Source organism: Podarcis erhardii, assembly GCF_964252035.2.
Source record: "Podarcis erhardii genome assembly, chromosome: 6".
Taxonomy (NCBI): Eukaryota; Metazoa; Chordata; class Lepidosauria; order Squamata; family Lacertidae; genus Podarcis; species Podarcis erhardii.
In genome coordinates, this window is record NC_138510.1 from 62972071 (window position 1) to 62984274 (window position 12204).

The window sequence follows — 12204 nt, forward strand, 5'->3', positions numbered from 1 at the left end:
GACGTTGTATCCAACAAACAATCCCTGCTTTTCACTAGTCGATTCGATAATTACATAAAACTGACGCCATCCATATCTTCCTAGGGAATACCTATGTGACAGTAAAGGCTACTGAAATAAGTCTTAAGTTGTTGGTGGTGATCCAGAAGGGTACATGTGCCAAATTCTTTCCTCTGGCCAAATATCAAGGTTTTACCCCTCCTCCTCCTCCTTTAGTGCAGCATAACTCTCACCTCTAGTGAAACGCAAACAGCTTTTGTAACATGGCTATTTAAAAGGCAGCTTCTGGTGCGTTTTCGGGAGAGTGCTGCAATCCTGCAAAGAAGCAAGAAAACTAACATTTGCACGTGTGCAAAGCAGTTGGTTTCCTGTAGCTCCGCCAATAACTGAGGTGTCAAAACTAAATATATACCACCAGCTAGAATTTCATTGAATTTTGCAGATGTCACCACTGCAGTTTTTCATATTATTTAAAATGCAAAACTTTTCAGCAAAACTGTACATGAAAAAAATTAGTATTCCTCACCCATAGGAAAGAAATGCAGGGGGGGGGCAGGGAATGTGCCCATGGTTTCAAAATAATCCCCAGTTTAATTCCGTCCCTTAATGCTCCATAAAATAACTGTCAAATTTATTTCATAGCTCAAGTTCTTCATGAGATTAGATGGCAGGGCAGCAGTAATTCAAGTACAGTTCTGTGTGGCTGTCATCTGCAAAATATTTGTGTATTAAATTTAGCTTGGAGGGAGGAGTGATCTGCAATGTTAATCTGGTCTTAGAAACACATTACTTAGTATTTTTCACAGGTGGTTCGTGCTTGAGGTGGAAGGATATAGTGCTGTCTGGAAACTGATATAGAGAGCATGTACTTCATTCATTGTGTTGTGAAATGTCCCTTCAGCTTGCTCAGGATGAAGATAGCTCGGTTGATGGCTTTGCAGTCGTTGAGTATGAGACAGCAGAGCAGGCAGAGGAAGTCCAGCAAGGCACAGATGGCTTGACTTTCAGAGAGAAGAGAGTTCATGTATCTTATTGTGCTCCGGGAGCTCCAGGGCGTGGAACTCTTGCTACACTTATAGCAGCACAACGCATGGTAAGAGACTCTACCACACCCTACACCCCCAAGGAAAAACATGTGACAAATGCATTTAGGACACTGGACATAAAAAACTGATTTATATATTTATATGATGGCTGTATCTTTGGGCATGGTAGGCAGTTAGTGGCTTTGTTTATACATAGTGCTGACCCAAGTCATGATTTAGCAAGAACGAACAAGAATGCAGATACCCACTCTTGACTTAGCAAGAATGAATGAGCATGTGACTACTCTGGGAGCAAGTCATGGCTGCTTTGCTACTTAGCTACCAAAATTATGGCTTAGCATTACGTGTGAACTTGTGCTCATAGTTTGTCTCCCAGAAAGGAACGATGAACCGTGAACAAACCTTGGTTAAGGCTCATGGTGTGTTGAGAGTGAGGCAACCCAGGGAACTCAGATTTGTGTGTAGAGCGAAACCAAATCATTACTTAGTTCTGCGTAGCGTGGCAGCGACAGAAGTTGCGGAGGAGTAAAGTGGTTGTGGTTTTCTCCATGGAAACTCACACAGCTCCTCATTCTTGCTAAGTCACTATTTGGTTTACTTCTTAACTGGGATCCTGATAAAACCGTTCTTAGATATAAACACTGTGGTTTCCCCAGGTTTTCTCTCCCACCTTGTTTGCATCACTAGCGTATGATATGGTGATTCCTGCAATTTTTTGCTGAACTACAAGCCAATAAAATCTCTCCTGAAATTTGAGCCAAAGGCACCTGTATATATCCCAAGAACGTTCCCCTTGCTGGATTAGGTCTAGCTACCTAATTTTGTCTAAACTCTTTGGTATTTAAAAACACAAAGACCAGAGGGGGTAGTTATTGAGCTTTGTCTGACGCTTCAGAGCACTGTAGTTAAGCAATTTTGGAAAGAATTGCTTCCGTAAGAGAGTGCTATGCCATTTAAAAAACAGGCGGTGCTGACCAAAAAGCAGAGAGGTATACAACAATTTCAAGATAGTGGAGTTGGCTTGATTTCATGCTTGATGAGGAGTGAGGCTTTCCTGCCTTTCTTGTCATAAGAGATTATTTCTCGGAATATTGGGTAGCGAGGTATTACTGGAAGTTGTGATTTTTGTATGCAGCCTTAGATCAGAATGAATTCCCACTGCGTATGTAATGGTGGCTCACAAACTTCCTTAGGACATAATGTACTTTCCCCAATCACCAAATTTTTAATTTTCTGGCAATGGCCAGTATGACATGGCAATCAAAAGGAAGGATGAAAGCAATAGGTAGCAGAAATGAGTAATGTGGAGTAGAATATGGCTTGATAAACAAAAGAAGAGCAAGATGCCATGTAGGGCAAAGCTACTTTGGCACTCACATACTGGACCCTGGTGCAAAAGCCTTGCATATCACCTATATCTAGGATGCCAGCCAGGTTTTTTCCAAAATGAAACGAAGAACCTTGGGATTCCATTTTGCATATGAAACCACTCAAGCACAGCCCAATAATACCTCAAAATGAGAAAAACAGAGTTTTATTTTTGATTAGAATGTAATGCTGACATGCTGAGAAACAGGCTGCTAAAATCTCAACTCCTTTGTTCTTGGATGTGTGTGCTCTTGTAACCCACTGGTAACCCATTGGAAAATTGGAAATTTTCCAGTTTCTGATTTCACAGTCCTCTCACGAGGAGAATTGGCTGTGTGACCAGGCCTTTCATGAAGACTCTATTTTGTTGGAACAGTTAAGAGTTCACTAGGAAGTTACACACATACAAATATTGATTCCTTCAAAATAAAATGATATCAATAGATAAATGTGCACTGAATAAAAAAGAACCATGGTTTTACACGCTCAACTTTCTCAACTGGAACACTTTCACACTGGCAGTCAGGCTCAGTACCTTGATCTGAACCTGGGATCTCTTCTCACTGTGAGAGACCATGGCCTGTTGCAGGGAAGCAGTGTGTTAAGCTGCAATTCAGATTGGTGGTAGTAATCAGGTGGTCTTGTCTGATAAAAGATATTCTCTAGTAAAATCCAGTATTAGTCTTAGTTCCAGAAGAGGAGAGGGGTTGGGCAAATACTGGCTGCTTGCTTTCTTGAAATTTTAGACAGATTAGACATCTTTTGATGTCAAGTACACACAGCTGGGTTGTGTGTGTCGAAGTTGTGTTGGAATTATGCTTCCATACTTTGTGGAAATTGGTGCTAATTCAACTGTGCCTAATGCACAAGTATTGTTCCTCCTTCCTTTGGAAGTAAATGTTTAAGGTCACATGACTCAATGCTCTCTAATACCAAATGGTCCCAATTTTAATCTCTGGCAACTCCAGATAGGGTTGTCTAGAACCCTGGAGAACTGCTGCCAATTAAAATTAGATAATACTAAGTCAGATGGACCAATGATTTGGTGTGGTTTAAGTTTATGCCTTGTGTTAAGGATTAAATATAAAATGGGCCCTGTTGAAAAGTACTGAATTAACAAAGAAAGGTACAGTACAGTGATGTGTAAAAAAGGAAAAGTTAAAAAGTGTCTATATCAGTGGTGTTGGCAGATATAGAAAGATATGAGTAACATAATCTAGTGATTTGATTGGTTGACATGTATTTTCAATAAACAACATTGTAGGGGGGTTTTTATATTCATAGAGTAGTAGTGAAATAGTTAAGGGGACTTTATGTTATTGTGATAGTACATAGGTAGTTTTGTCTTTGGTTAAATATTTTCTTAGACCAGTTTTGAGTATCACAGCCTTTCTCAACTTTGGGTTCCCGTATTTTGTTGGACTGCCACTCCCATCATCCATAGGCAACAGGGGCAGCAGTCAGGGATGTTAGGAGTAGTAGTCCAAAAACATTTCGGAACCCGAGTTTGAGAGAGGCTTATTTGTAAAAGACTATCTGAGATTACAGTTAATATTATTAGCTTTGACAGTGCATATAATTAAGACAGCCTGCTCATCTTACTGTCTCTTATCATGACTGCTTGGAAGCCACAAAGTAAAAAATAAGATTGCCTGTTTGTAAATGTTCATGAAGTGATGCCCCTTGCAGCCACAGATCCTTATCCTTAATAAGCATATATGCAGTAATTGAAATCTAAATGGCTAAAAGGGAAAATGGGAGCATCTCTAGTCTCTGTCAGAGTTACAAAAGGTTCCTCAATGTGTTCAGTCTTACATGTGACTGAGAAGCTACTTGAAGTTCAACAGCTATATGCAAGCAACTCTCCTTTACAAAATGAACTTTCTTCTATCTTGGGAGAGAATCTGATTTTTTCCCTATTTCTTCATAATTCAAGATGAGGAACAACAGAAAAGGTTTGCTTCCTGAACCAAATGCAGTGCAGATTATGAAAAGCTTAAATACCCCAGCGATGTTACAAATGTTGTTGCAACCTCAGTTACATGGATGTTCTAATAAACTTGGTAAGATTTTTTAAATATATCTGTCTGTCTCCGTCTCTATCTATCTTTCTATCTATCTCTACCTATCTATATCTATCTACAGTATATCTGAAGTGGCGAAAAGTCTCCACCTTAGTAAAGGCTTTTGAATACAGACTTACTGTATTAAAAACAGGTTCTGGGGCCACGTTCTTGTGATCCTTGCATTGCATTGGCCCTAATTCACATATCCTTGGAGGACCTCACTGTTTGCATGCTTTATAGAAACTATCAATTTATTCCTGTGTTCTGACTCCTTGAACCAGTTACAGATCCGTAAGAGAACCTGTCCTCTTCTTTTTCTTTGTAAAAAATGCTTTCTTTATCATCCGTGGGATATACCGGTTGACTCTTCCGAGTACCCACAAAAGTTTTGGTGATACTTTGCTCAGCAGGGTTTGTTTTTCTGTGTTTCACTAATTCTAGCTTTAATATGTTTTCAAAATTGGAACATCAAGAATTAGCCCGATAGCAATACTGCTGCCTATTTGCTTTTTGTGTAGCAGTACAAGCTGTGTTGTGTGCTGCTCAAGTGAAAACTCATTTCTGTGCCAAGCAGAGTGTGCAAAGTTGGCTTGCTCTGCTTTACCTCCAAAAGCTCATGTGTGCTTTCCCTTTATATTAGCTATGGCTGGTGCATAATTAAATGCAACTGTACAGTTCTTAAGAATCAAAAAGGAGATTTTGTTTCACCCCTTTCAGATTCTGCATTGGCTTCCATAGACTTTCACCAGCAGAAGTAACTCTAAACTGTATCATTCTCTAATTGGTTGTGTTTTCTTCTTTGTGGCCAACTAGACAAAAACTGCCAGGACGTGTTCATTGTTATCAGCATTCAAGGACTTCACATTGTCATTAAATCGGGGTGGGGGGAGAGGGTTTGTGGGAGATAGGAAAATTCGCACCCAAGAGGAATTGTCAGTTTTGTCTGCATGCTACTAAATACCAGTGGTACCTCGTGTTATGGACGGGATCCGTTCTGGAGGCCCGTCCGTAACGTGAAATGCCCACAACTCGAAGTGCTGCGTCTGCGCAGGCGCGCAACACGATTTGGCACTTCTGCACATGCGCGAGCAGCGAAACCCGGAAGTAACCCCTTCCGGTACTTCCGGGTTGCCGCAGGACGTAACGCGAAAAGACGAAACACGAGGTATGACTGTACCAAAGCAAATTCAATGTGAAGTGCAAGCAACTGTAAGGCATATGAAGAAGTTTCATTGGCCCAATTTGCAAGTAATGCAATGGTTTATTGCTACATGCAAAAGCTAATGACAAGCCTAAGCAAAGCCTTAAACTTGAGTGCTCCACTCTTCCTCTCTCCTGTGTCTATGAGACTATACAAATGTTGAGTTTCACTTTTCACCTAGTTTGTGTCATGTGAACCAGATCTCTGGTTTAAAACAGACTGGTCATTTTCAAAATAAGACATGTTCAAAACGTAGCTTTTGAAGGTAGCCTTGTTAACCAGAGTTTGTGACAGGCCATAATCTCTGGTTTGTATGCAACAACAAGCAGAGATTCTAAGCTGGACTTCCCTGGGACACTAAATATGTGAGAGGAGGAGAGGAAAGGAGCCCTCGATTTTGTTTGGGTTCATTCCAACAAAACCATGATTTAGCATTTTTTGCAAATGACGACGACTTAGCTATTTACACATCTAGCAGAACAATTAAAAAATAGCAAGGAAAGTGTGGCATTTATAGCAATTATTTATACTCTTTATATATACAGGCATTAAGTGCTGTGGATTTATAATAAATATGACAATCTGTTTACTCTAAAGCAGTCCTTGGAGCTCCCATGAGTGTGCCCCACCTTGTAAACCCATCAATCAACCCAGCCTTTTTGCATTTCAACAATGTTCATCAGGTATGTCTATAAGCTGATATAAAATATTTTCGCGAAGTAATTTAAGTCAATATGCACAGTGAGAGTTCACATGCAGCTAGTGCAAAATGTCAATTATATTCCAGGGTTGTAGTCAATATAGCATTAAGGGGAACATTGCTTCAGTGCAAAGATTTCTCCTTGTGCAATGGAACATTCTTCCCATCCCCACCAGATCTGCTACGGGGTTTTCCCCAACCCAGCAGAACAGATTTGGGGATGGCACATGGACAAGAAAGGAAGGAAGTTCCATTGTGCAACTGGATCTTATTTTGCTCGTGCAGCTGGGGAGTTCAGGCATCCCCAAACTCGGCTCTCCAGATGTTTTGAGACTACAGCTCCCATCATCCCTGACCACTGGTCCTGTTAGCTAGGGATGATGGGAGTCGTAGTCTAAAAACTTCTGGAGGGCCGAGTTTGCCTATGCCTGCTTTAGTTGAATACCACCTGTTTTCATTGACATATAATAACAATAATATATTATATGATCCACACTTCAGAATGGAATATCATTGAAATATCTTTGTAATTCTTACTCGAGTATAAGCCAACTTTTTCAGCACATTTTTTATGCTGAAAAAGCCCACCTCGGCTTATACTCGAGTGAGGCAGGCGGCGGCGGAGGGACGAGCGGCCCAAAAGCAGCCCTTTCAGGCTGCTTGTTCTTCCTCCGCCGCTGCTGCCACCACCAGGTTTGTCGTATGGTGAACCGGCTTATACTCAAGTCAATAAGTTTTCCCAGTTTTTTGTGCTAAAATTAGGTGCCTCGGCTTATATTTGGGTCAGCTTATACTTGAGTATATATGGTATATCATCTTACAAGGCAATACAATAATGCTTGCTTTCCTAAATACACTCTCAAAAGAGAGCCAACTATCATTGATTTATTCATTAAACAGCAGAAAAAGAAAAGGATCTGTTAAAATAAAGCATCTTTCAGTTAGGGAAATGTTCAAAGCATGACCTCATTTTGAACTGTCTGAGACAGCATGAAATCTTGGGATTTTTTACTTGATCCACAATGACAGATTGTTCTAAAGTTTGGAGGAGGGAGAATTAAAGAATAAACCATAAAGCGAATATAGCATTTCCCTTTAAAATTCTATTGTATGGCTAAAGGAAAACACATGCTAAGCCTCCAGCTTGTTCTCATAACAGACTGTCTATAAGGCAACATGAATCTAAAGATAATAAGCCTTGTTTCACTTTTCTAGAAATACGCTGAAGCATGAGGATTTTGTTTTTGTTTGTTTTCTAAACCAGAAGATTGAGAGAGAGAGAATAGGTATAACGTGATATGCAGTTGATTCACACTCGGCAGATCAGAGGGTCAATCACACTTCTGCATTTGGAAGTGTAACTGCTAAAGTTGTGTAGGTGTTAGCTGTTACCGCTATTATGTAGGACTTTGGTTTATACCCAAAGAAAATTGCTCCCCCCACTCCCGGGAAGTATCACTGGAAACACATGTTGCATGGTTGCATTTTAAAAAGTAACCCTTTCCCAAATACATGTCATTGGTGTTTATCTCTATGGTCTTTGCCAATTATGTAACTACTTTGCAAAGGAACAGGAATGCCTTTCCTCAATTCACAGTGAGGAGGCATGTTTGACTGTAGTCAGAGTCTGAATGATGAGGCTTGAGAATCCTGCCTTGGATTAGGTATGCAACGACCAAACAAGGAGGTGCTTTTACTTTGCAACAGAATTATGCCCTGAATTTACTTAACGGAAGAATTATGGTTTAAACGAGTCATTAAACTTGACCCAGAAAGATGAATTAAACTGTCATATAATCAGCTATATTTTGTTTAACACCATACTTGTGATATCATTGCTGAAAGATTTATTTTTATACTTAACTCCTGACTAATTTAAATTGCCGCAGCTTCTTTAGAATCCAGTGGTTTTGTATTTATGTAATTGGTTGAAGAAAGTTGGCAGCTCCCTTTATCTGTGTTATACTGCAGTTTACTTCCAAATGTGTTTTTGATAAAGTTGTTTGGTTTGAAGAATGTATAAGTCCAATATCATCTATTGAAACAAGCATTGAGGGGAGGGGGGGTGCAGATTAAATGCTTTGAGGTTCAAAGTGATTGCTGCAGGGGACTTAAGGTAGTATAAAAAAAGAAGGGAATAGAAAGTTCTTCCAATTTATAATGGAGACTATCCTGAATAATAGAGTAACTTTAAATAACCTCTTAACAGAATTGTGAATTGACAAAAGCAGATAATTAATGTAGCTCTTGAATTTAATTTTCTGTGATTGTAGAGTTTTCTGACAGACATATGAAAATATTTCTTCTTCTGTATCTGAATAATGCTGGTTTCATATATAACTCATTTCTCCCCTCCCACTTTAAACTGACAGGGACCAATTCTTGGAAATGCATCTAGTTTGCTGCTACAGAACCTTTCCAATTTACAGCTGGCACAACTAGCGAAGCTTGAGAATATTCAGACAAATAGTGTGAGTTGAAATCTTAGACTGACCATAATAAACCTGTAGTAATCTCCTTTAGTCTATAATTCTGGATTAGATAAAAAGTGGGGAAGTCTTCCTCCTAGAGAATGTTATCTTGTCGCACACGAAATGTTTCCTTGTTTCTTTGGTCTTCTGTTAATCCAGTAGTATACTCAAATAAATTACCTGCATTTGAAAGGCTGAGAAACAAGTCTACTAAGGCATCTCTTAAACGTATGCAATTCTTTTGTACTTCTTTGCAGAAACCAGGCTTGCTTGGAGAGCCTCCAGGTGTGCTGCTTCAGACAATGTTAGGAATGGGTGCTGTGCCATCAGTCACCACAGACATGGGGAGTCACGGAGAAGCACGCAATTGCAAGTAACATTTCGATTGCTGTTACAGTAGCAAACGCCCGCTTCGAAAATATGCTTCTGACTCAGGTGGTGAACCTCAGTCCTGGAAGCCTAATGCAGCTTTCCAGGCCCCTCAGTCTTGGCTTTCAGGACTCTTTCCCAGGACATATTCCTTGGCCATGGGTGGCCCTCTGTTTCAGGGTTATGACCCTCAATGGACCTGCTGCGCAAGTGCTTTTCTCTGCCTCGAATGTGTCTTTGAACTGTGTAAATGGCTCTTGCTTGCCTGAATTGAACAATGTTTGTGTGGAGGGGTATGGGTGCATGCAGATACCTCTGACTTTTTATGTGGTAGCCTGTTGTACAATGCAGCCCACTGAACCAAGGTAAAGAGCCATAGTCGTTGCTCCGCCCACTTTTGCATGTGGCCCCTGGAAGGTTGTCCCTGAGGGAATGTGGCCCTTGAGGTAAAAAAAGGATCTCCCACAGTGCATATATAATTAAGAACAGCAGCCCCTTTAGATAGCATGCTCTTGGCTTTGTTTTAGCAACTGCGTTAGAAACGAGAATGTTTAACAAAGACAGTTTATGGGTAGCTATGGTTGTTTGCCATGGTGGATTTCAAATACCTGGTAGAGGGACTGCAATCCTATTATAGGATAAAGTTAAATAGTCATAGAATTGCAGAGTTAGAAGGGACACTGAGTATCATCCAGTCCAAACCAAATGCAGAACTATGCAGTTTGTCTCATACAAGGATCGAACACGCAACCTTTGCATGTGTGGAAGAAGGCAGCAGAAAAAAAACAATGGGCATATCCCCATGTATTTTTAAAAAAATTGTCTTAATGAAAGCTCTACTCCAGTTCTACCCATGTTCCTTCAAGAGGCTTCCATGTTTTGCATTTCCCACTTCCTCTGTCACACCCTGTTTAGTTACAGAACAATGAATGTCTTTGGAATGGGGGCATGGGCGTAGCCAGGATTTGAGGGGGGGGCAGGACCGTCGTGATTGGTCAATTAAGTATTTCTATCGTTTTGCTTGATCTAGGGTGGCAGCTGCCCCTCCCTGCCCCCCTTGGCTAGTCCCATGGCTCAGGGGTGGGGTGGACGGACAGGAAATGGGGGCAGGGGCAGGAGGGCCTGAAGGAAAGCGTGGCTGGCACCATTTTATTGTAGGTCCAAATTGTTTCCTCTGTAATAAAGAGAAGGTGGACTGACATACTGCTGGGCTGGAATGGCCAGTATGTGATGGCAGTTATGGAAGGAGTCTATGTCTTATGTTCCTCTTGTTAGCAGATGGTGGCCCTCATATTATTTGACAATTCAGATGTTTTAAGGTATGAAGCGCCGTAGCTTTCTCCTTCAGCACAGAAGATTCTTCCTAATGCTTTCTTGCCTAAGGCATCTTCTTTTAATTCTTCTCTGTGAAATTTTAAAGCACAAGATCCCGCTTTTCAGTCACTAGCAATGGTTAAGGTGTAAGACCAGTTGTATACATAGCAAAGTTAGAGAGTCTTTTGAGTTTTAATGTATTTCCTTGCCGGCCGCTAGAATTATCTTTTCTGTTGCAATCATTTAAATAGATTTCTCAGTGCTTTTCACATAATAAACAACATGAGCATGATGTTCTAGTAATAATTCTTGCCTAATATGGCTTCCTTTTTTTCCATTTATGGTTGGCTGCGCAGTATCTACTCGGACTGCAGCTCAAACACCGGTTGCAACAGAGTTTGGCATGTTGCCATTCTTCCCAAATCAGCATGTATCTGGACAAGCAGCGCCAAGGCAAAACAACACGCAGGACAAGCTGTCACCCGCAGTAGGACTGACAGAAGGCACTAGCTCAGGGTCCCAGGGTTACCTGCAAAGCTTACCAAATGTCGCTGCTGGAGGCTTACGGGCAGGACATCTCAAGCAACAAGGCCAGGCAAAGAGCCCAGATTCAAGCTTGGGGGTAAGAAGTTGAGTACATTATTTTGAAAAAAAATGTTTTTAAAACTTGTTGTTTTTTTTTTTTACTGATAACTTTGTTTTATTATCGTTGTAAACTGCTTCAAATTTATTTTGCTTCTCTTTACATTCAAGAGGTGTCTAAATTTTGTAAGTTCAGTACAGTCGTACCTTGGAAGTCGAATGGAATCCGTTCTGGAAGTCTGTTCGGATTCCAAAACATTTGGAAACCAAAGCATGGCTTCTGATTGCTTGCAGGAAGCTCCTGCAGCCAATCGGAAGCCCCATTGGATGTTCAGGTTCCAAAGAACGTTCACAGCTGAAATTTTATATTTGTAATTATTCTGTGTGGGGGTTTTATTATGCAGCAGAAGCTGATGTATAGATAATCAATGTTTCTTTTATGATGTAAAGTATTTAGTTATATTTAGTTAAAATTTCAAAACAGTGCATTGGGACGAGTGCAGAGATAATTAAATGGGCTTTCTAAACTGCAGTTAAGAAGAGTTAGGTCACAATATCATCAACACTTTACATTGATTGCATTGAATTCCACTGCCTGTATTAACCACAGTGCAGCACTGCATTATCATTGCCAGTGACATTAACTGCAATTATCTGAAACAGGCTTAAATGAACGAACAAATGAATGCATGAATATGGCTATCGGTCATGGATGCTTTTGCTGTGATTCCTGCATTCCAGGAGGTTCGACTAGATGACCCTCAGGGTCTCTTTCAACTACAACAACAACAACACCAAAACCCCCCATAAAATCTTAACGAAGATTTGAAATCTAAATAGCTTTTAGTCATATCATGAGTGTTATGGAGAGGGAAGAGTGTTTATTCTTGGGCAAGGAATAAATGCAGGTTACTTTGGAAACACATTTTTAACTGGAGCCTTTTTGCATTAACATAATTTCCATGTAAGTGGTGGTTTGCAAGGCATCTGCTAGGAGTAAATAGATGTATGTTTTTGCTGTGTTGATACAAACCTGACCCGTGGTTCTTCCTTTGTCTTTCAAGAAACAATGACTGGAAAGTGAGGA

At 40.4% G+C, this 12204-nt stretch overlaps 1 protein-coding gene across 1 annotated transcript in view; it reads left to right on the top strand.

Annotated features, from left to right (window-relative positions):
* RAVER2 (ribonucleoprotein, PTB binding 2) overlaps positions 1-12204 on the top strand; it is a 39982-nt gene that overhangs the window by 18780 nt on the left and 8998 nt on the right. Inside the window, exons 4-9 of the mRNA XM_081867287.1 lie at positions 902-1093; positions 4351-4477; positions 6279-6364; positions 8754-8852; positions 9110-9221; positions 10892-11157. Of these exons, the coding sequence (XP_081723413.1) occupies positions 902-1093; positions 4351-4477; positions 6279-6364; positions 8754-8852; positions 9110-9221; positions 10892-11157 (882 nt within the window). The remainder of the gene's footprint in view (positions 1-901; positions 1094-4350; positions 4478-6278; positions 6365-8753; positions 8853-9109; positions 9222-10891; positions 11158-12204) is intronic.